We start from the raw sequence: 26,015 nt of genomic DNA on the forward strand, positions 1-26,015 counted from the left end.
CAAAGTCATTAAGGGATGGGTAACAAAAGGTAACCTTGCTGGTCGTGTCCACATCCAGGGAAAAATTTCAGTAAGTATGAAGAAAAACATACATTAGGTTACGGACAATAAGTATTATTCCCATTCTGAGATGTGCAGATTTGGCTGATGCACAGTTGTCGCTTTTGGTAGATCTAAAATATTAACACTTTGAAACAACACAAGCACGTACCAATTCCTTCCTCAATTTATACCTCAAGACTATTTATTGTGGCCATCAATGTCACTTATCATTCTCTACCATGGATGATAATGAATATATCTTCAGGATTCCTATCAAGAACAGGATTCCAAATTATTGATAGAAAAGCAGAAAATGCTGGAAAAACTCAGCAGTCAGGCCGCCTCTGTGGGAAGAGAAACAGTTAACGTTTCAGGTCGAGGACCTTTCGTTGGTTCCATATTCTAATATCCAATTCGCTTACAAATAAAAAGCAGTGGTCTCAGCTTTTATCTTTCAGGAACAATAGGTCCATCATCCTTAAGTCTGAAAACAGCCACTTACCAAAACTCACTATGTTCTGCCCCTTAGACATTTATTTCATCCAAACTGACACAGATGATCCTATTTCTTGAGCTTTAATTTTGTAAACCAATTATGTTAGTCAAACATGATCTGCCATTTGCAAATTAGTGCTGGTTTTCCTTAAATAATTCAAACCTCTCTGATGCCTACTAAATACTTCCCCCAAATATTGTTTGTATAATCTTACCCATTAATGTTGCCACACAGACCAGCCTATCGTGATTAAGAATGTTCTTCTAACTTTTCTTGAACAAAAGTGTCAACACTTGGCACTTTGCAGTCTTCCTGCACCATTCCTCCAGGTGCCATAAGTTGTAACTTGAATTAATTAATCAACACATCAAGCAAGTCTGTTTTCATGTTTCATGTTTCCTGGACCATTTTCATGTTTCCTGGACCAAATTGGTAAATTGGAAAATTGGTAAATTGGTTTATTGTAACTGAGGTACAGTGAAAAACCTGTCTTGCGTACCGTTTGTACAGATCAATTCATTACACAGCACATTGAGGTAGTCCAAGGTAAAACAATAACAGATTGCAGAATAAAGTGTTACAGTTACAGAGAAAGTGTAGTGCAAGTAGACAATAAGGTGCAAGGTTATAACAAGTTAGATTGTGAGGTAAAGAGTCCATATTATTGTACCAGGGAACCGTTCAATAGTCTTGTAACAGTGGGAGAGAAGGTAGCCATTGAGCCTGGTGGTACATGCTTTCAGACTTTTGTATCTTCTGCCCAATGGGAGAGGGGAGAAGAGAGAAGGTCTGGGGTGGGTGGTGTCTTTGATTATGTTGCTGCTTTACCGAGACGGCAAGAAGTATAGACAGAGTCCATGGAGGGGAGGCTGGTTTCTGTAACCAACCATTTAATACAAAAATCTTCCTTTGATGCCAAAACATTGGCAAAGCAGTGGCAGCATAACTTAGATACTGAGAGCAGCTTTATCACTATTATCTGTAAGTTGAACATATACCACATGTAATGTGCAATTATTCAGTCCAGAAATTTAACTAAAATTTGATGACATGCATCTTGTTAAGGGACTGATGTGGGTAAATTTAAAACTGACCATGGCATCTTCATTGAGATGATGCAAATTGTGATTGATCAATATAGAGAAGCAATCAATACGTCAATCAAATGTTGAACCACGTAGCCCAATGACAAAATGAGAGTCAGAGTACAAAGTGTACAATGTCCTGGTCGATCTGCATCATCAGCATTTTGTCCAATGGTATAGGGAAATATTCAGGTGCTAAAGTCAGTGTAGTGAAAAGCCAGAATCGGTCCTGATGTAAAATATATCAGAAACAGTTGAAGAAACCTGTACCAAGAAACTAAACCACAGAGGCACTAATCAACCAAATTTTGCTTAGCAGATCACACAAGTGAACATTTCCAGGCACAACTGGTTGTGATCTGTGTTAACATGCCTGATCTTTCTTCAGCACTAGCACACAAGTCCAGACACCTTTACCTATGTAAAGCCCACTTCTACCTGTAGTGACATAAAGTGGAGCTCAAAGATGCACTCTATGCCTGTTGAATTTCAATGGCACAAGGAGCACCTCACACTAGTTTGTTATTTTTTTCCACGATTTAAAGGCACATTGATACCTGACTGGGCAACTTCGGAACTACCTCCACGCCGTAACAATGCTAAATGATGGAACAAATACTCCATATTAATTGTAAGATGCACTGTTGACTTTAGAAGGTGTCTAGTGAGTCCTAATGGATGCCCAGTCAGGTTTCCAATTTACGTTGATATGGGCAGAGCCAGGCCTTGTGCAAATAATGACGTTTGGGATACATCTGACTTCACACACAGAGTATGATTTGCAACCAAATTGGCCCAGTCCATTTTCCTGATTGGCACTGTTTCACACAGCTAATTGGTTTATTATTGTCACATGCAGTGAAAAACTATATACAGTGAAAAACTTTTGTTTGCATGCCATCCAGATAGATCATTTCATACCTAAATACGTTGAGGTAGTACAAAAGGAAAAAAAACAGAATGCAGTATATAGTATTACAGCTACAAGAAAATGCAGTGGAGGTAGACAAATAAAGTGCAAGGGCCATGATGAGGTAGCTTGAGAGATCAAGAGTTCATCTTTATCGTATAAGGCAGAAGAGATCACTTGAGTGATTTACACCAGGTGAAATTGAAACTGACTATCAGACAGCACCACACAATCCAATTTCTTGGTTACAATTTCAAGATGTTCAAAGAGTGGTCAACATTTATTCCTTCACTAGGTTAGAATGTTGTTGGCAAGACCAGCATTTATTGGCCATTCCCAACTGCCCTTGAATGTGCTAGGCCATTTTAGAGGGTATACATGAGCCATGTATAGGCCTAACTAGGTAAGGACACTAGATTTTCTTCCCTGAAGGACAATAATGAAGCAGATGATCACTATTACTACTACTAGCTTTATATTCCAGAAGTAATTTAATTAACTGAGCTTGAATTCTCCAGCTGCCATGGTAGTATTTGAACTTGGGTTTCTGGATTATCAGTCTAGCTTCCAGATTGTCTGATAGCCTAACCCCAATGCTATCTTATCACAAATTTACTTTCAAAACAACTAACAACTTGAAAACCTTGGGGTAATTTATAAAACAATCATTTACTGTAATGAGGGTTTTTGGCATTTTCTGACTTAGTGAATTCAGAGGGGCTTTTTCTATTCATTACCGTCTTGTGATTAAGTTCAAAACTGCAGTACGCAGTATGTAATGTCTATCTTGCATCAAGTTTCGCTCTCACAACAAAATTACAAAGGTTAAGCTTGGAATTTTTGTATTTATTTTTTCCTAATTTATTTCCCAATTCTAATTCATCAGTTTCAAATTACTTCAAGCACCCAAAAATATGATGTTCCATTTTTAATTGAAAGTTTGATCTTTCTTCTGAAGATGCCAACTCTTGTGAACTGCACCTGGAACTGATCAGACTAAACATGGAATATTGAGAAGACAGTACAACCAAGCAGGCTTAAGAAATACTGTTTTAACCTAAGATGTTCACATTTTTGAAGTGGGAATTACTGCACAGGGTTATCCCACTTCCTATAAAACTGTCACAGTGACCCTTAAAACTTGACCCAGACTGGTCTTCATTGAGATTGCTCTTAAGTGATTGAAACTTAAAAATTTTGCCCTTATGTCTATTTGTTACACTACCCTGCCAATCTTCTCCTGTGCTGTATCCCCTCAGAAGGATTATGATATCAACTAGCTCAACAGTGGTAATGCGACCTTGGAAGCTGGAACTTTTAACTCAACATTGTGCCAAAAAATATTTCAAAACACAAAGGAAGAGCAATTCTTGACATTTCTCATCACTTAAATCCATGTGAAATAAGCAAGCTCAACATCCATTGAGAAGGTCAGTGCTAAAGTTCCTCAGAAATCCAACAGACAAACTAGATGCCCCAGACACAGAGCGCAGGCTCCCTCTCTGTTCTGCGCTCTTGTAATCTGAATGACTTCTGGGACATTTCCCCAGTGTGGCCCATCGGGTGATAATTAAAGGCAGATGATTGACTATTTCTTTCAAATTCCTGTCAAAAACCAATTCAGCAGAATTATCACCAACAATTCTTGGAACAAATGAGATTCTATTCCCTCTTCCCAATATAATCACACCTTTTTCTAATTTTTTGGTCAATTTTGAGATCAGCAGATAGATGATTAGATAATTAATCCTGAGAGAAGCCAGCAAGGCAGAAGTAGAAATGAACTCCAGATGACAATAATGAAATTTATGCAGCCGGGTTCTCAATCACACATTTGTTTATCATAATCTGTATGTGACACCTTATAAATCTCTAATCGGCTTGGGTACTGGCCACAATTAAAAATAGATCACTGTGTGGTTTATTTTGGCAAATGCCAAAAACAACCCAGAACTGCAATTGTCCTGGGCCGTCCCTGAGCTCAGGCACATGGCTGCCTGTCTTCAGAACGACCAGACGTGCTATAAATATTAGCAGCAAGTCTCTTTATGTTAACAGTGTACAGGAGCAGCTGTTTTAAGTTTGACCACACACTATAATTTCTCCATGTCTCAGTGCAGACAATGTGGCAGTTTCTTTTCATGTGTGACACTGAACTAAAGCAATTAGACTGGCAAGAAATGCTCAGCTAGCAAGCTGGACAAAAATATTTTCAGATTGAGATCTTTAACCAGAAGCTTATTGGGTAATCTGGAAAACATGGACTAATGCGTGTTGGTTTGCAGAAAGCAAAAAAAAATTAAGGACTTTCAAGCCACAGCTAACTGCTCTGAAAAAGAAAGCATTATCAGTTATGTTGCAATGGATTGGAGTTTTACAATGGGTTAGTTCACTGTTTGCTAGTACCTGGGTTCAACACCAACCTAAAACAGCTGGATGAAAGCTTCTACAATTTGTAAGTCATGTTGTCAACTTCTCAGAGATTAAGAAAGGGGTCAGGCAAGGACTGAAGTTTGAGAGCCAGGAAATTCAGCTTTGGATGTTAGCACTAATGTATTGGTCTCATCTCCACATGTTGAGCCCCAATGCCAAATGCACATGAGTTAGTGTATCATACCTGATATTCTTACATGCATTCAGCACAAGTGCCCAAACATTGCTGAGAAAGTAATATCAGTGATGATCTCAATACAAATCCATTCATATCCTAAGACACAAGACACCCATTTGTTTTAAAAACATGGCTTTCCGTTGTCCAGGTTACATTTAAAAATTCTCTGGACACAATACTCAAAGAAAAGCTGACCGTCAAATCCCTTGCAACCCAGTTGCTGATTGAAAAGGTACTGTTGCCTAAATAAAGTTTTTGTAGGAGCAACCTGTTGCATAAAACTGATCATAATTAGACACAGAAAACAAAACCATCGTGCCTTGTGAGAGTTAGATGTTTTTTTCTGAGTTTTGTTTTCAATAAGCATTTTTCTCAGGATGTTGACATCACTGTCAATCCCGCTGAGGCAGCTGAATAGTTTGCTTGGCCACATAAAAGTCAACCACTTTGGTGTGGAACTGGAGTCACATATAGGCCAATGATGCAAGGGTGGTGGGTCGCTTTCCTCAAGGGAATTAGTAGAGGTTCAAGTCCCAATGGCAAACTATGAATGAACAGTTTGACACTATTAGCCTTTGCTACCTTTTCTCTTTGTTTAGATTCTTCTGCACCCAAAATTTTTGCTGTAAATTTACAGCAGTCCACAATATACAGCACACTATTTATGTTGTTTTAAAAGGACGATATCATTTCTCCATACGGAGCTTTCCCTGTGGGACTAGCTGGATTTGTGTTGCATAGAGCCAGCATAGACTCAATGGGCCAAGTGGTTTCCTTCCACGTTGAGCCTTCCTTTCATCCTGTGCTTCCATGGATTGCACGGAATTTTCTGTATCTTTTAATGCTGTTTTCTAGAATCGGGAGCTGATACACTGAAAAGAGAAAAGCTTCCACAACTGCATTTTCTTAAACACGGGTTGTGCTTAAAGTGCACCACTGATAACTTGATGGCTTCAAATTATAACTTTAAAAAAAAACATGACCATAAAGAAGGGCTTGATGAAGATTGGTAGCCAAATGTCCACATTGTCCTTAGATAACGATTGCTTACACCACTTTCTGTTTATTCCCATCTTGTGCTGATGAGAATTTCAAGAAAGGTTTTTGAAAGTTGCTATTGAAACCTTTAGCTGGTAGCAGTCAATGCTGGCCAAAGCTGAGCATGGATGAGATCAACTTCCCAATACTTACTTGACTGATTCAGATGCTAAATTCTGCACCCCTGCCCTAAGCTGCCATAACCCATAAGCTTATTCTTCTACTCAATTAAAAATCTCATTTGCCTTTTTGTTTTAAAATCAGTAGTAGTCTAGGAGTCCTGGGTCTCTCCTGATAACTATGGTTTTGTTGCAAATCTACACCATTCATTCTCCATGCCTTTATTACTGGAAAGACATTCTTGCTACCTAGTGGAGCAGTTGAGGTGAAAAATCAGATGCACTTAAGGGGAAGATGGACAAAGTGCAGAAGAATAAAAGGAAAAAGGAGAGTTAATAGGAATTAAAGTTGGAGGAGCCTCACATGGAGAATAACCATTGATGTAGTTTGGTTGGAGCAAGCAGCTTGTTTTTGTGGACAAAATGCACAGATCACATTGAATATATACTTCTTTACTATCACCTCTTGTGCTTCATGTCCTTATGTATAAACTCAAAGTTCTATAGGCATTGTAATGACTTTTATTTTCATGCACTTTGAATCCTGTAGTCCCATTGATTAGCAGCATTCTTGAAGGCATTACCTCATTAAGATTAAATTACATTTGCCAAATTAGTCAACTAGTTGTTATGAATTGCTGGGGAATTTGACAGCACTCACTGTTTGTCAGACGTCCCACTTTTCTCAGCATTAATTTTTGAGATTGTGTTACTTCTGCCTGCACCAAGAACAGCTCGATGTAGTGAGAACCAAACGGCACTGCAGGGGGCTACACTTTCCACCCCATTTTGTTAAAAGGTCCTACCCTAACCTGCATCAGGAACATCTTATAATTTTGTAAGGGGGGCTCACTTCCACTTTCCCCCATCCCTCACCCACCTCAGCCTCTGCAATTCAGTGAGCACCACCAACCAGGTTCCATTACTGTGATCATAGTTTTATACAGTTTCCATATTTCCTAATTTTCTAACAACACAGGAGACATTTTCTGCCCATTGAGTCTATGCCGGCTCACAGAGCAATTCCATTCCTCTGATAATTTTCCCTGCAACCAATCCTCTTCATAGTGCCATCAACTCTCCCCGCAGATTCTACCACTTATCGGTCAGGGCAATTTACATTGGCTGATTAACCTACCAACTTGCACATCTCTGGGATGTAGGAGGAAACCAGAGCAAATGCTCACAGCGGCAGGAAGAAGGTGCAAACTCCAAATTTGGCAACATGGGAGGTCAGGATTGAACTCAGACCCCAGAGCTGTGAGATAGCAGCTCTATTAGCTGTGCCATTCTATGAACCATCCTGATCTCTTAAAATCTCGTGCTGTGTGTAAAACCAAATTATACAAAACAGGCTCGACTCAATCCAACTTCAGCTAGCTGATATCATCTGGGGAAGTAGGCTTGTGATGGTTCGTTTAATCTCAGTGTCCCTGATATTACATCAGGATTCCTATTCATGACTCTATCCAATTGTCCATGATAGACAAAGCCACTTGTTCTGATTGCTTCCAGGATCAATGATTCTGCTGAAACAACCACTCTTGAAGAAATCATCACTTGGTAAAATATTGGAAGTCTGTTTGCTGTACCCTGCTTCTCAGGAGGCAACAAGCCTCTCAGGAGGGAAACAAGGAAAATTGGGGCAACAAACAATCTGCTGGAGGAACTCAGTGGGGTGAACAGCAGCTGTGGAAGGAAATGAATTGTTGACATTTGGATCGATCAAAACCCTGCATCAGATCTTTCGATTCAGAAGGCTAAGGAAATTGAACCCTTCCCAATATTTTATAAATGCACCATAGAAAACATCTTACCTGGATGCATCACAGCTTGGTATGACAACTGCTCTGCCCAAGACCACAAGAAACTGCAGAGAGTTGTGAACATAGCCCAGTCTATCACAAAAACCAGCCTCCCATCCATTGACCTTGTCTGCACTTCCTACTGCCTCGGTCAGTCAACATAATCAAAGACCCCTCCCACCCTGGATGTTCTCTCTTTTCTCCCATTCCACTGGGTGGAAGTACAAAAGCTTGAAAACCTACACCACCAAGCTCAAGGATATCTCCTATCCTATTGTTACAAGACTCTTGTACGATAAAGGTGAACTCTTGATCTTTCAATCTACCCTGGCATGGTCCTTGCACCTTATTTGCCTACCTGCACTGCATTTCCTCTAACTGTAACACTATATTCTGCATTCTGTTATTGCTTTTCCCTTTATACTACCTCAGTGTACTGATGTATGGAATGATCTGTCTGGATGGCATGCAAAAGCAATGAGTTTTCACTGTACATGTGACAATAATAAAACAATTACCCCAAATGTCAACAATTCCTTTCTTCCCACAGATGCTGCCTGACCCACTGAGTTCCTTCAGCAGATTGTTTGTTGCTCCAGATTCCAGCATCTGCAGTCTTGTGTCTCCAGCGAAAATTGGGGACTTTTCTTTCAACATCAGTTGCTCATTTGGCTAAGTAAACAAGTGGACTTGACTAACGATAGCTATACTCTCTTAAACTGTGCAATGACTAACTTTGGCTCCATGTGCTGGGTGAAATCAGCAGCTTTCTACAACCATTCAACACCAACCCCACTTGCATGACACCATTAGAGAAAGTCACAGTCGAATTAAATTCAGGGAGGTCCCAGCTCCCTGTAGTCTATATTAAACCCCAAACATTACCCAATCCTCCCAATCCCCAGTGCCAAATGACATGACACTTGACCCTTCTCCAACTATTGGCTCCAACTCCATCAAAACTTCATTACACCTAACAATGAAACTATTCAGAATTATCCAAGTGCCTCAAAATATGCCTCTACAATTGCACAGCAGCTGGAATCTTATTGCAGAAGGAAATTTATACACACTACCACATTAAAGAAAAATGAATAGCTACATGAGCACTGCAATATCTCCCACATGCCTCACCACCACTACTTGTTCTGATTCTCATAACATTATTCATAATTTAAGTTTATCTGCACTAAAGGGAAATTGCAGATTTGTTTGACATGAAGGAGACATTTTTAGTTCCAAAAGTTAAGTTTTAACAGTTGACTCTGACACTCACAGAAGGAAAGAACATGTTCTACAAGTTTTATTACAAATTTGACAACACATTGATCCATTGGATTATCTCATCTGATTTTTTTGCCTAGACTCTGTCCATTTATTCATTCTAAATTTAGCAAAGTTCCAGATTAACCATTTTAACATAGTAAAGTAATCCACTCATCAGGTCAGTAGCAAAACCAGTATTCATTCTTCAAGCATGTGAATTGTAAATTATATAATCAAATTGTTAGGTATGCAGGCTTAATCAACTCTGCCTAAATTGCACCAGTATCTTTTCCCAAATGCAGTTTCTTAATTTGACCAACATAATCATACTTAAAGTATCAAGACTCAGAAGCTCAAAGCCAAATGCATGGCCTGCCACTGCATGAACCATGCCCATCAATTTTCTGCATTCTAAACCACATATTAGCTTTCCTCAAAGGAGCCGAGATCACTCTATTTTATATGCATTAAAGGTTGTCATTATCAATCAAGTAGATGACTTGGATAGTCAAACCAATCCGAGGAGCTGGGAATGGGATTGATTGGTTAGAGGGTGGAGCTGAAATTTGATAGAACCAATGAACTTAATTAAATGGGTGTGAACAGAGTTCATAAGAAGGACTTCCTCTCTCTGTTAACTAGAAATCAATTTAAGGCAAATAGTCTTGTAAAATTATTGGGTGTGTCCATCCAAGAAATGGATTTTATTATGATTTTCCCTCTGTTGTAAGTCAGTGGAGCCAGGAAGTCTCTTTAGTCATAAACTAGGCTTCTTCCCCAACTTGCAAGACTGCTACAGTAATGATGGGAAGAACATATGAGGAAGTTTAACCTTTAGTTTTATCCCCAGAGTAGTCAGAAACAACAAACAAAGTTTTTACATTTTTACCTAAAATAATTTTTTTTATTTTTCTTTTCCTCATTACTCTTTTGGAAGGATATTATGAATTGTTGCCTTGCATAAACTTTTCTTGAGGCTGGGTTGCAAGTGGATCAAGCAATTGGTTAGGGCTACATTTTTTGAGACAGTCAGATTGGTCTCCAACATGAATAATATGTTACTGAAGCATTTCTACCATTGCACATGGATTGTCCAAGCAAAGGAAACAAATAGGAAATGGAGACCACATAGTGATTTTAAATAATGGCTCCAAAACTGACATCTAAAATTTTACCAGGATCATAGAACAGAATCTTAGGATTGTTATGGCATTTGGCCCATCAATTCAGTCTTGTCTATTTTGTTCTGTTTTCCATTGCCAGACAAAATATATGCCCTCATCTAATTCCCCTTTGTAAGCCCCAATTGGCTTAGTTTCCATAATCCTTACAGCCAGTAATTCTACAGAATATTGTGATGTTCTATGATTGACCTGTTTGTGGTTATGTTGTAACTTCACATTCTGTATCTTTGAAATCAATATTCAGATTGGTTACAGAATTTTGGCAGATGTTTGTTGTAAGAATCTGGAAGCAGAGTCCATCCAATTCAACCTTCAAATGTCAACATCAAAAGGGAAATATGAAGAACAGTGTCCCATAATCAACCGGACTATTCTGGAATACTAATTCCAAAACAGAGTCATCTTGGTCCATCTCAGAGCATGACCAGTGTCTATGTTATGCAGTTAACTTAAATTACACATTGCCAATTTTAAAAGTATTTCCAGTACAACAAAAGGAAAGGATTAAAAATCAATATAGAAAATGCAGTTGGTGTTGATACTGAACAAATAGTTTGAATGGCATTTCTCTGCCCATTATTCATCTGGGAGGACGCTATGTCAAAGTTAAACAGCAGCCAAAGAAAAATATGGAATTATTATTGCTCTCCGTAGTTTCCAGTCTCGTAACATATAGTTACAAATGCAGCAAAGACTGGGTTTTAACTCATGAGTGTGAGCATTATGTACAGGACAGCGGCACACAACAGTAAGTTGAGACTCCCATTGGATAGCACCCTGATTCCTGCGCAAGGGAGGTGGGTAGGAATTTGTGCAGTCGTGGAGCATCCACTTTGACCTGGTGGATTGTTGAAAATTAAAATCTATGATATTTAGTCAAACCGCTCATGAACCAAACAGGAAGGGAATTAATGCATGATGAATCACTTCCATTGATGTGTTTGCAGTGTTTAACTTTAGTCATTACCATGCATGACTAAAAAAAAGAAAGCTACATTCAAATCCCATTCCTTTCCCATCTTTATGACTATTACTCATCAGTTAAAGCCCTATAATGCATGTTTGCGTGCCAACATATACTTATCTGCACTAAAATCGTGTTCATTCTTTGGCCTGCTTAACCGTGTTTTAGGGAACACTTTCAATTCTATCACCTTCCTGTACATTGACGTACCTAGCAACAGCTTATGGATAGCATCAAATGCTTATCAAAAGTTTCCCTCAAGATTATCTGTTAATCAAACCCTCCACCATTTCTATTACTAAAATGGCTTTTAATGCATCAAATTTTCACAATTATCTTTGAACATTTTCAGATTAAATAACTTTGCCATCAGAATACCATCAGAAGTGATTGTCCTGTGAATCAAACACTGATGGTTAAATGCAAAGTGAATTTGCCTTGAATTTGATGCTTCCTGCAAACTCTGTTACCCAAGCTCATCTTTATACTTATTATGAAGATAGTTTCTATTCTCTTCCACACTGTCTGTCTGCTTTCTTCTGGTATATCAGTAAGCCAAATGATGAAATATCTGACAGCAGCCACGAACTTGCATATATTGGTCTCACTTCCTCATAAACATGAGAGCCACTACTTTTTGAAACAAATAAAAAACTGCAGGTGTTAGAAATTTGAAACAAAACCAGAAAATGCAGAAAACACTCAGTGGGCCAGGCAGCATTTGTAGAGAAAGATCCTTCACCAGAACAGCATAAGTGAGAAGACAAATATATTTTAAATTGCAGAAAGGTAGAAGGGGAGAGAGAACAGGGGGAAACTCTGTGGGCACTAAGGTGGACTAGTGCAATAGGTAGAGGTGCTGCCGCATAGGTGCTCTTTCTGTTGACATTCTCCCTGTAACTGTGTGGCTTCCACCAGGTGTTCCAATTTCCTCCCACATCCCAAAGGATGTGTGGATCTCTCCCACCTGTCTCCCATCGAGCATCTCCTAACCCACCAGTGGCAGAGTCTATGGGTCTCACATACAGTAGGCCTCATCAGTCACCAGAGCATCCACAAAACTGGAGTGGACCCAAGTCATCCTGAAACCCGAGGGACTACTTAAGAAGAAGGATCATCTTAATTCAGAACAAATGTAGCAGTACCGAAGGAGACATCTCCTGTCTGATTAGTCATTAAACCAAAGTCCCTTCACCTGTCCCAGATTTTGTTTTCTTTATAACAGTGGTATAGAGAGCTTCAAGTGCTGGCCAACACATTAGTGGCCACTTCTCAGAAATGGAATACGGAAGTTAAGAGTCATGGAAAAGATTACTGGCCTCCATAGATTCACGTTAATCAAATCAAGGTTCCAACAGAGGTTGGTAGCTAGAGTTGAAAGTTCAAAAAATGTCTCCAAATCACTCTTAAAATGAAAGAAAGAATGACTTGTATTTAAATAGTACATTTAACAACTCAGAAGATTTACAACCAACAAAACACTTTTGAAGTCGAGTTACTGTTGTTAGTTCATTGTTGAAAAAAAACTGCAGAATTTCAATCCAACAAGTTAAGATATATAATTCAAACCCACTGCATTCCACACATGGTATTTCCATGATCCCAATAGGACTGAAGCCATAATATCCCACAGGGAATTTTCTCTTGAATAGTTGGTGCAATTCTGTCAAACTCAACTCACACATTACCTTTATTAAAGCTGTTCAGACTACTTATATGGTATCACAGGGGATCAATGTAAATGTCAGTATGTTTTAAGATTCATTTTTCTAGTATTATCCATATTTTATTCCTATTCAAGCGTTCCACACATGCCATTCTAGTCAGTAAAAGTACTTTTTCTCCCCTCTATACTCTACAGCACAAGATGCAGAGTAGATTTTCTAATGGCAATTTTCCCAGAAAGAAACTAAACACACTTGTACAAAAATGCCTGTATGTGTTTTTTCACATTGCAACAGTATCTTCTCACCACCTACATAATCAGCATGAAAGCCCTTTGAACCATTCTGGAATTGTTAAAAGCACTATGTAAGTGCAATTCTTCTTTCTTAATGAAGGCATTGACCTGATAATTTGAAACTGAATATATAATTGAAAACCATCAATAAATTTGCAGTAAGCAGCATTTTCTTTAACTTTTGAGGACACCAGGATTTACTTCACAGAGTCATAGAGACACACAGCACAGAAACAAGCCCTTCAACCCATTGAGGCCACACATTTATATTAATCCTACATTAATCCCACTTTTTATTCCCCTTACATTCCCATTAACTACCCCCCAGATTCTGCCACTCACTTGCACACTAGGAGCAAATTACAGTGGCCAATTAATCAACTAATCTGCACATCTTTGGGACATGGGAGAGAATCAAAGACCCTGGGGAAGCATAGGTAGTCGCGAGGAGAATGTGCAAACTCCACATAGACAGCACCCAAGGTCAGGATTGAACCTGGGTCACTGGAGGTGTGAGGGAGCACCTCTACTAGCTGTGCCACTGTGCAGTCTCTATATTTAACAATTAAAGGAAATAAACTAAAACTCAGGACAAGAGCACTAATCTTTCTCCATTTATAATTTGATTACTTTGATTTAAAAACTGTTTTCTTTTCCTTCCTTTAGCCCATTAGCCACTGTGCCACTGAGCAACCAGGAGGATAGACCCAATTGCACCATGTATTTCCACCAACATAAAATGACAGACAGAAGCCTAAGAGGATGGGGAAAAGGGGCAAATACCTCCTCCCAGTCAAGTGCTGTCTGCAAAATTCCCACCAAGTGTTATCAGTTGGACAAATTGATATCAAAAGCTTTCAAAGCATACAATGACCAGGCATAAAATCAGACAGGAGGAGACCATTCAGCCTCTTGAACATGTTCCACTGTTCGATCAAATCAGGTATTTATTCATTCTTAAAGTGTGGGCATCTCTGGTAAGTCCAGTATATATTCTGCCTCCCCAAGTTGCCTTGAACTGAGTGGTTTGGCAGGTCAGTTGAAAATCAATGGCATTCCCTCTGTCTGGAGGCACATACAGGTGAAATACAGTAAGGAGGGCAAATTTTCTTCCCCGACATAATTGGCACAGACTGATCTGTATACTTTTTACACAGCCTCATATACATTTGTCCCCCATCGTCCTTATCCTCTTCCCCCACTTCGATACAAAGAGAATAGAATGACTTGTGTTAAAAAGACATTTTTTTTACCATTTTCCAACAGATAGGCCAAATCATCATCTCCTGGCGACCCAAGCAGATAGCAAAGCAGGAAGAACAGACTGGAATGCTGATGCAGGATAGAGAAGAAAAAAATTCACAGAAGGAATAGTTTGTTTCCTATTGAATTGAGAGGAGAAAGTAGAACAGTTGAGTTGGTTTTAGGATGAGGCCAGAGAAACCAAGTACACATGAGAGTAATGAGCATTGTCTGAATGAGGAAAGACACAGAGCCAATCATCCATTTAAATAGTCCCAATCACAGATATTCCCCAGTGCCCTGAAAATGTTTATTTCCCCCTTTTAAATATTTACCTGATTGACTTTTGAAAGTATTTTTGAATCTGTTTCTCATCCCCTTTCAGGCAGTGCATTCTCAAATATAATAACTCTTTTTAAAAAAAAACTCATCAGCAACCTCTACTACTTTTGCTAAGTATCTTAAATCATGCATTGTGGCTATGATCTTCCTGCTTTAATTCTCACCGATTCCACAGTCAAAATCCCTCTAATTCTGAGCAGGAAAAATAAGATACATCTTTTTTCAAAATTGATTATCTTTGGTAGTTTTTGTGAATACACTTTTGAAGTAGATACATTTTTCCAAACTTTTTCGGGTTCTTCACAGAAATTATTGAGGGTGTCTTCCCTTTATATTTACAGTTCTGTCATTTTGTACTAAATGTTATGTATTTATCATTTGATTTTTTTTTAATCCTTTCACCGGAGTTTCTTAAATCGATTCATCTGTGGTCGTCAATATACATCCAATAACCAGCATAGCAGAAGTCTTAGAAGTGAAATTTCTTTTTCTGACTGAGTCAGATTACAACACCTATTTCTGCTGCATTTAATCTGGAGAGCACAGCAAATTACTTCTTTTCACCCAAAATGACTGAACCTCAAGATAAATGAATGAGCTGGTAAGTTTAAAGTAGTGTGCTATGTGCAAGGTGATAGGCTTCCTGACATTTCTTACAGAAATTGGTTACAATGCATTAAATATACAGCCGTACACAATGAAATAATTCAATACAGCTCAACAGGATGCAAACCTTTGGATGGGGTGCCTGCAGAACACAAGGCCTGTCTTATGATATCAACTGGCAGAACTCTATAAAACTGACCTTAAAAAGATAGCCCATGAAACGTTGTTGGTTTCTATATTAATGAGGTTGTGTTTAGCTGTTTGCCTGTCATCTTATTTTTTAACTAAAAGAGCAATAAATTAGAGCTTCGTTTACTTAGTTCCTGTGTAAATGAGAGTATTTTGTAACTATCTGTATTTCATTGGCTGATTCTACATTCAAATGAACCATGCAACAGGGAGCCAGTGTTGTAGTTATATAATTTTGTGTATGTCTAAAGTGGAGGAATCTTTCTGTCTGAAGTTGACTGTTCCCCCGAAATCTCCAGCCTTCAGTCATTTGAACTTCACTAAGTCTCAGGATTCTGTACATGCCGGATGACCTCATATCTGTCACTGAACCTCACCTGGACTCCCACTCTGCACAGCCAAGTCTTCCTGGGATCCCCCAACATTATGCTGGAGATCTAACCTTCTGATCTTACACTATCAGGCTTGGCAATAGCATATAGGCCCCATTGATATCAATGGAGATTCTTGGCCTGATTATGAAGCAAAGGAAAATATTTTAATTATTTTGCTTTAATTAATGCTTTTAATTATTTCTGAGTGTTTTTCTGTATTTCTAATTACCTTTCTATATTTTTAAAAGTGTTAATTTTTTTCATTTATACTTGTTTTTAAATGTCCCTGGATACCAGAGGCATTAACAAACTGTTAAACCCTTGAGAGCTTTGGCAGAAGACATTGTTCTGCCCAAACTTTTGCCTACTATCTGGAACTGCTAAAGCTATTTGGGGCAGTGCTTCTGTACCACGCCCTCCTACATCTGGTTGCTGTTGAGATCTCATTGCCTGCTGATAGGGTGCAGAAGGCCAGCAAAGTTGGTCCTCCATATCTGGTCTTGGTGTGTGCAGGTGCGCGGGGACCTGGGAGCAGCGATTCCAGGTAGTTGGTCAGGCCTAGCATATTCCAGATCAATAAATAATATCAGAGCCTTTATGAAAATAGAAGGTAAACCCCAACTGAAAGAAATATAGGAGGAAGAGATGTGCTATCTTTGTGGCCCTCGGTCCTTGGTGACAATGTTACAGAATGTAACGTTTTCACTCAGTGCCAGCATCAAGCATACCACATTCAGCTGCAACTGTTTTATTCCAAGCAGGAGTCCTGATCTCAAAACAGTGCTCCCTCATGCTGCACTGAGACATTTTTATGTTCCATTGTAGCCATTTCCACCTTGGCCATTAAGCTAGAGGACTCTGTCCATTCTAGAGCCTGCCTGATATCTTGCTGCCAGTACAATGAATACCAGATGGGTTTTACAACTGGTGATGCATCCACTTTGTCAATTAATCATCTGGCACTGTATCTGTTATCTTTTTGATGTCAATTTACTGTCATGTTGTGGAAAATTTATCATGCAGGTAAAACTGAAAGCAATGCAAACTAATTTCAAGGCAGGTCTTTCAACTGACAGAGGACCTACATTCAGTCAGTCCGAACTAAATTCAAATAAATTACATATTATATATGATAATTGGCACTCAAGTTCGAGCTACTGCAAAGAATTTAGATTATCTGTAATCTAATTTATTTTCCTCCTTTTATAATTTTATTATTTATAACAGGAGAGTTAATTATATCATTGTAGATCAGCAACAGCAAATAACCCCAAAAATCAGTGTGAGAGAACATTATAATCGAGCTCTCTATAAACTTTTACACCAATTTATCCTTTACTGTTGAAATTATTATGTAACAATAATACAATTAAACTGATTAGACCTGACCTCCCTTGAGTGGTGCAGTAGCATGGTAAAGCTGCTGTCTCACAGCTGCAGTGACCCAGGTTCAATCCTGACCTCCGGTACTGTGAAGTTTGCACATTCCCCCTTTGACTGCTTGGGTTTACTCTGGGTGCTCCAGTTTCCTCCCACTTTCCAAAGATTGCAAAAAAAGTGCAAGTAAGTGGGCTAATTGGCTACTGTAAATTGTCCCTAGTGTGTCTAGTTTGAGTGATAGAATGTGGAATTGGTTGAGCAGTTGATGGTTATGTGTGCAAAATAAGATGTGATTGGTGATTGTCTCACACTGATGGTTGATGGTTAGCACAGACTCGATGGGCTGAAGGGCTTGTTTCCATGCTGTATGATTCTATGGCTCTATGAATTTAGAAGAATGAGACATGAGAGAATTGAATTATACAAGTTCTTAAGGGGCTTGGCAGGGTAGATGCAGAGCTGATGTTTCTGGTGGCTGAGGAGTGTAGAACCAGAGGTCACAATCTCAAAGTAAGGGGTCAAGCACTCAGGACAGAGAGAGAAGAAATATCTTCATGCAGAAAGTAGTAAGTATTTGGAATTCTCTGCACAGAGGGCTGTGGAGGTCAGTTGCTGAGTAAATTCAAGACAGGTTGATAGATTTTTAGGTATTAAGGGAATCTGTGGCTGATGGCTTACTTCAGGAAAACAGCAATGTAGTTAAAACAAAAATAGACAGAACCTTATTGAGTGATGTAGTGGGGTGAGTGGCTAAATGGCTGATTCCTGCTTTTTGTTCTGACGTTATAAGATAATAAGGAGAGGGTCCCCAGAGGGATGAAAACAAGAATGATAAATATAAAGATGGCTTAAATGAGGAGTCCAGTAGGACAATTCGCTCGGGAGGATGTGTAAACAGAACTTAGTGTGAAGTAGAACACAGGCAGCAGGATTCTGGATAACCTCCAGTTAACAGAGGCTCAGTAAAGTACGACTTGGAAGAGAGACAATTGCATGGAAGGACGTAAATAATTAGTAACCTCGGCAAGTGGTTGAGGTGGGCTGAGAAACCGTTCTCTTCTTTCTACTCTAGGATATGAATCTGAATGTAGCCAAGATAATGAGTGTCAATCAAGCAGACCTGTGTGCTAAGGGTAGACTAAACCAGTAATGGAAAGAAACTGCTCAGATATGTCACAGAAAAAAGACAAATATTCTCTGCTGTGGAAATGACATTGTTTTATGTGTAATATTAATGTACTGCAGAAAGGTTTTTAAAAGCATTGCAGCTAACTTTCTGGGCTGACATTCCAATCCAATGCAGTCCTGTAATTTTGAATGTGCTATCTATTCGCTGGGCTTCAAGACAAAGACCATCTGGGAGAAGAATTCTCCTGGTGTCCTGACCAATATTCCTTCCTCCACCTACACCACATTAAAGTACCTTGACCACTTCTGTTTCTGCTTCTCCATTCACTCTGCATGTTCTTCAAAGCCCACTATTTCAAACAAGCTTTCCACCAGTTTTATTAACATCTCTAGCCATGGCCTAACACCTATTTCTCTAATTATGTCTATTGTGAAGTGATCGGGTTTCTTAAAAAAACAATTTAATTTGCTGGCTGTGTCGTTGCTTATTGTTCTGGGGTAAAGTCAAAATAAAATATCTGCCATACTTGCCTGCACAAGAACACACAAAGCATTTGAAGAAAACAATTCATTGTTTGAAATGCTCTTTAACAAGGCCATGTTATTACATAATATATTCCTAACATAATAACCCTTCACCACTATACACTGATGGATCCATTGACTAATAACATGCATTGGCTCCGATTTCACCAGTCAATTTTGGATGTGTTCCAACTCCTTGGGAATATTTTGCAAATTTGAAGATCAAACCAGCTAACTTCATTCTATTCAACCTCAGAATTTCTTAATTCTTTTTGCTGATTCTGTTTTAAACCTGCATGAGTCAAATCATTACAATAATTGTTATAGTATTTGAAGTTTTATAATTGTAAATGTCTGCCCAGAAATTCTTGGCTACTTGATAGCACCAAATACACTATGGAGTCAAGTCAGCGCATTGTGCTCTGTCTGAAATCTATTCCATTTCTGTAGTACACTTCCCAATGTGTTCTGGATCACTGCAAGGCTGTACATTAATTAATGTTGGAAATTAATGCCACAAGGCTATTAACTACATCCCAGCAACATTGGATGAATGGTGTTTGCTATGATGCCTTCTGTATGTCTGTGAAGTTTGGAACTCTCACAACTATATTAATCTTCAAATGAATTAAGATTTGCCAATAAATACTCGCAAGCTTTGACCCAGCCTTTTAGAAAACCTTAGGTGATTGAGATCCGAGGAAATATTTTTAACAAGTGTACTCAGCCAAGTCATAAATAATTGAGGCAGAATTAGATTGGCTGTGAACCTAGAGAGTTGGGAATAATAATCCAATCATTTATTCTATTTGATACAAAGTATAATAGCAACGGCGCCTTAAAAAAATGGGGGGCTGTTCAGAAATAAACTTTTCACTGAGGAAATAAGGGTGACTAACCAGAGAGTTTGAACAATAATCTTACCACAATGAAATTCCATATATCAGTAAATGTGTATTACCTTTGCTGCTTAAGTGGTAATGAATGGAAGATTTCCATTTCAATCAACTAATATCAGTGCTAAGAACTCCCAACAAATATAATCATACTTAAAACTAACAAGTTAGAAAAGATCTTCATTACATCAGTCATGGTTGCAATCAAATTCAGATCCCAGAAGCGAAAGGGAAGTGTCTAAACCTTAAATTCTAAATGGTCCTTGATTGGTGCATGATATCAAAATTGAGGCATCATACATTGATCATTACCTGGATCCATTGACCTGGTTAGGATTGTACTCCATCTTGATGTTCACTCTGGCTGGTGGTTGTGATAACCACTCTTGCTGAGGAACTCGTGGGCTAATCTTTGAAGTCTGTCCATAATCACTTGATGAGGAAGCTGTCATTTCCGTTTTGGCGAGGTGTGGCGTAGCGTAGGTACACTCAAATAAGGATTGGTCTTCACTAACTACTGATAATGCTTCCTGTGGTAAAGAAAGATATGCAGGTTATGTCTGAGATTCTTCTTCAGAATTTCAGTCTGTGACTAAACTATTGCAACATTATTTTTCAGTTTGGTTTACTAAGAGTGTGCTTCAAATATTACCATATAGGTGGACAATGTTAGTCTTTTTAGATAATTTCTCCATGCAAACATTATAGTAAAGAGAAGTAATATCAGAACACCAATGGATTTAAGTCTTTTACTCATATTTCAATATTACCAAATTCAAATTAACTGATATTTTAAATTGGTAAAGAAAAGTTGAAATTTCGTTCTGACACAGTCATTGCTTAATTCAATTCATTGGGTAATTCAATGTTTTAATTCAAAAATCGTAAGAGTCAAGGAACTATAAATTGTATTTTCATGTTTCTCACAACATAGTAAGAGGCCATTCAGCCCACTGAGTCTATCCCAGCTCTCAGAGCGATTCCATCAATCCCATTTGCTCAATTATTTCCCAGTAAACTCTTTTCTCTCACATACTCATGAGCTCCCCTCAGTTTTCCTGCCAGCAATTTACAGTAGCCAATTAATCTACTGACCAGCACATCTCTGGAATATGGGAGAAAGCCAAAGCACCCTGAGAAAACCCATGCAGTCACAGAGAGAACATGCTAACTCCACGTAGACAGCACCTGAGGTCTCTGGAGCTGTGAGGTGGCAATGTTAACCATTGTCCCTTGTTCCAATATGGTTAATTACAATTTATAGAATTTCTTTGCTTTACAAAGAATTCACATCAGTTTAAGTGAGCAAGTTGGACACCTCTTAAGAATGAGTGACAATTTTGTTCCAAAGCCACCTTTTTCCCACTACACTCTCCAATGTCTGCTCCAGGAGCTAAGATAACAGCAGGTACTAATGAGGCAGTAACCACAATTAAATTGCCCAGTAATTTTTCTCCATTATTTCTGTTTCTTCTACAAATCGGCAGAAGTTAATTGAGAAATTCACCCCAATTATAATCTCTGAAGCCGCATTTTATCATTTTATTGAAGCATGAAGCACATCACAAATGTCAAAAAAAATGAAAGACCTACATTGCACCACATAAAAGGAGGGAAATATTGAAGCAGTCAATCTGTACTTGAGACACCTAGAGTCATACAGCACAGAAAAAGGTTGAGACCTTTTGTCATGCAGTAATTGCACAAGGGTCAAGTCCCTGAAATATAAACTCTGTTTCACTTCCACAGATACAGCCTGAACTCCTGAGTGTTTCCAGCACTATTTCAGAACTAGTTCAGCTGTTATGGGAGAGTAAGAAAGGAGGGTAAGGTAAACTCTTCCTGCTTTGCAACCACAGACTATCCCTCTTCCTCTTGACTTCCTCCACGATGACCATCTATGTCATGTCCAAGAACCAATGTGTCCCTTGGCAACTGGTCAATCCAGAAAATTGTTTCATTGGAAGTAGGCGAATGCAGGCTGCATATACCACCACAAGAAAACTGTAACCATTCGGTTAATGAGGCTAAACCTGTATTTGTGCCTCCAGGCATAGAAAAATTATCGGAGTAATCAATCAGCTGAAAAATTGCATGCTAGATCCATATTTTCATCGTGCAGTTCATAGCAAGGCTATTCAATGCCAATGTCCAACTTGGGTTGAAGTTCATCTTTAGAGACTGGTGTGCATGAGAGTGTACCCACTACACCACATACAATGGTCTCAATACAACCGACAGCCAACGCACAGGGCTGATAGTAGTGACCAGAGATGAATTTCTTTCCCTGTGTATCATACAGCTGTAAATTACACTTTATTTTTAGAACTATAGTCACAAAAATAAGTGCAAATTTAACAAATTAGGGCTGAATCATGAGATATGGTGCAGTAGAGAAGCAGGTGGCAATGTGTTATTCAGGTGATGGAGTTGTTACCTTTCAGAGCAGTTCAGAATCCAGCATTTTTACAACTTGCCAAGTTACAAACATGAAACCACAGAAACCGTGCAACATTCATTGAGTAAAAATATTGGTCTCTTGGTCAAGGGGGTTCACCAGTTGGCAACCTGCTGTCCCAATTAGTCAGGTCATGATATTGCAAACTTAAAGAGAATCCAGGCTAACCATCTAGCTCAGCATAATCACTCTTGCCTCTGAGTTAGAAGAGGTAAGATTCAGCCCAGACATTGAGAAGATAACTCAAGGCAGTATCATCTTTCAGACTAAGCCAAAACTTTATTGGTCCTTTTTTACTCAATCAACATTTTGTTTTAAAAGCAGATTTATTGCTTATTTATATTGTTGCTGTTGTGAAACCGTGCAATACACAAATTAGCTGCTGTGTTAATTGCATAATACCAATAACCACACTTCAAAAGTATTTCTAGAGCTCTAGAACAATCCTGGAGTCACGTATCTTACCATATAACAGCCTGGTATGGATGCTCCAATGAACAGGATCGAAGAGGCTGCAGAGGGTTGTAGACTCAGCCAGCTCCATCATGGGCACAACCCTCCCCATCAAGAACATCTTCAAGAAGTGGTGCCTCAAGAAGGCAGCATCCATCGCTAAGGACCCTCACCATCCAGGACATATCCTCTTCACGTTACTACCATTGGGGAGGAGGTACAGGAGCCTGAAGACCCACACTCAATGATTCTGAACCATCTTCTTCCTCTCCACCATCAGATTTCTGAATGGTCCATGAACCCATTAACACTACCTCATTATTCCTTTTGTTTTGCACTATTTACTTATTTTTGTAATGTAGCGGTTAGTAAAGCTATTACAGCGCCAGTAACCCGTGTTCGATTCCTGCTACTGTCTATAAGGAGTTTGTACGTTTTCCTTGTGTCTGCGTGGGTTTCCTCCAGGTGCTCCAGTTTCCTCCCACATTCCAAAGACGTACAGGTTAGGAAGTTGTGGGCATGCTATGTTGGCACCAGAAGCATGGCGACACTTGCGGGCTGCCCCTAGAACATTCTACGCAAAAGATGTATTTCACTGTGTGTTTCAATGTACATGTGACTAATAAAGGTATCTCATCTTAATTTTATGTCATCTAAGTCAGTAATAGTAATTCTGATTCTGAGTTCTTTTTTTAGAATTCTAGTTTAATATTATATGCTCAAATCAAAGATCTAGATATCAAAGGATATTGAGTTGAATACAGTTTTTCAGCCCTGTTTGCCTGGTTCTGTCTCCAAAACTGTATCATGGTGACATGGACTATAGGAAATTGATTCTCAATCAGATTTTTGAAAAACTAAGGAGAAGTAGACAGAAAAAAATGTTGGAAAGTTCTAAAGGCTGTTGCAAAAAAGAAGTACTGGGAAACTTAATTGAAAAAACACAGAAGAAGCTCTTGGTAAAAGTAGCTTAGAAAACCATTATCTTTGTCACCAAGAAAGGAAAACAGCCAATAATAATTGCGTGTGATTGATTTGGTGATGACATTAAGCACAACAATGCAATGGTGTTTTTATGATCCAAGATTTTGTTGCAGTACAAATTATCTCTCTACATCCTTATGTTGTAGAAACATGGGAAAAAGCTTTCCCAAACATTATTCAATAGAAGTTGAAAACAAATTGATGTTGTTAACACGTGGTGAAGTAACAACGAGAACACAGACCAACAATGTTTAAAATATTCTAAGATCAGTTGACAGACTTCACAGTGTGGAGTTGGTGTCAGGAGGAACTGAAAGTGAATCATGCATGTCTTGTACAGGAGCAATCTGCTGACACAGTGTAGAAGACAATGGTGGAACAGCTATTAAAGTTTGAAGAATATCGCATTCATGCAAACTTGTAAAAGCCACACTCTCGTTCATTGTCAGTGTCTTGAAACATGAAATAGTTATGATCATATTTTTTCTCTCAGCTAAAAGAGCTGGAAATATTACACCTAATTCCCACTTCCATTTCAGCAAGCAGGCTGGGATAGAAAATCTGTTGTGGAAAAAAGTTTACCAAATTCAGTGGGCAACCTATGGCCAGTACCATTCAAGAAGCCTGTTCTTTCCATTGACATTCCTAGTAATAATAATGCAGAGTGATTCCCCCATTGTGAAGAGCAGAAATGAATCATACTATTTTGTATGGCTGTTCTTTCCGGAATTAAATTGGATAATGGTGCTGAAGGATTCAGCTGTTTTTCCACTGTTAAAGTCCAATTTAGTCTAAAAACCTAGGTTTTTTTTAAACTTTCCCTTGAAGAAGCTGCTGAAAAGAAGCCATATAGAGATGGAAACCATAGTGGAATGAATTGTACCACAAGGTCCATAAGTATTAGGATACAGGTCATAATGACATGAGCTCCGCAGTCAGGAATGTAACATTAACAGATGTTCAAGTACTCCCTCAGAGGTAAGAACTGAAAACTGAAGCAAGCCTCAGACCAAATTGATAATGAGCAATTTTGTAGCAACTGCTTAAATAATAGCGCAAATCAACTTTTTCAAAAACTATTATCTTGGCCAGGAGGTCAATTATTATCTTGGCTCTGGTGCCTTAGTTAGGTTAAGACACCAGAATTTTTAGGTAATTTCCCCTATTGTTATAGACAGTTTGTATCAATGATAATTGCTTGATCTGGCATTTTTGCTTGCTCACATGATCTCAGCCAATCCCAATAAAGGAAGTTATCTGATATGTTTAATTTACTTTGCAATTTTTACTGATTTATTCATAGGTCCAGCTCCCCTTCAGTATACTTAAAGCAAGTGTGACCTGATCATGTATTCCACCAATTGCCACTGCTGTTGTTCACCTCATTTTCTGCTTGGGCAAATTGACCATATTTGCCAACAGCACAGAGACAATTCTTCAAGGGGAATTCACTCTTTGTACAACCTTTACAATGTAGACTCATGGAATAGACTCCCAGCTGCAGCAGCTGATGCTGTACCAATTAACAGCTTCTAAATAAATGAAGCACAGGATGATTAAAGATTGGATCACCAAGCCTATGTCTTCTAAACTGTCTCATCACACATACATTCATTCAATATTTTGAGGAATCTTCCTGTGAGAGTATTTTCTATCCAAACATAAGCAAACAAAAATAGCAACTTTCCCGGTCATAATGGAATGTCATTGACTTGAAATGTTAATTCTGTTTCTCCCTCCATTGATGCTGCTTGTCCCTCTGAGTATTTCTAGCATTTAATATTTAATGAAAGGCAAAGATTGAATATTTTTACAACTGAAATCTGTCTGGCTTCCTTCCAAACAAAACAGGTCCTACCTATTCAGACTGCAGGAATATGGAATCTAGCATATTCCATTGCAAACTATAATTATCCCTACTACCTTTGATCTTACATCCAAGCAGATATTCATCTAAT

The 26,015-nt window shown here is 38.7% G+C and overlaps 1 protein-coding gene across 11 annotated transcripts in view; it reads right to left on the bottom strand.

The window, feature by feature from the left end:
- erg (ETS transcription factor ERG) overlaps window positions 1–26,015 on the bottom strand; it is a 205,650-nt gene that overhangs the window by 43,727 nt on the left and 135,908 nt on the right. For all 11 annotated transcript variants that reach the window (XM_052014599.1, XM_052014590.1, XM_052014588.1 and 8 more), the window contains one exon: window positions 20,475–20,692. In XM_052014599.1, the coding sequence (XP_051870559.1) occupies window positions 20,475–20,692 (218 nt within the window). The remainder of the gene's footprint in view (window positions 1–20,474; window positions 20,693–26,015) is intronic.

This window comes from Pristis pectinata, chromosome 4 (assembly GCF_009764475.1).
Source record: "Pristis pectinata isolate sPriPec2 chromosome 4, sPriPec2.1.pri, whole genome shotgun sequence".
NCBI classification, from domain to species: domain Eukaryota; kingdom Metazoa; phylum Chordata; class Chondrichthyes; order Rhinopristiformes; family Pristidae; genus Pristis; species Pristis pectinata.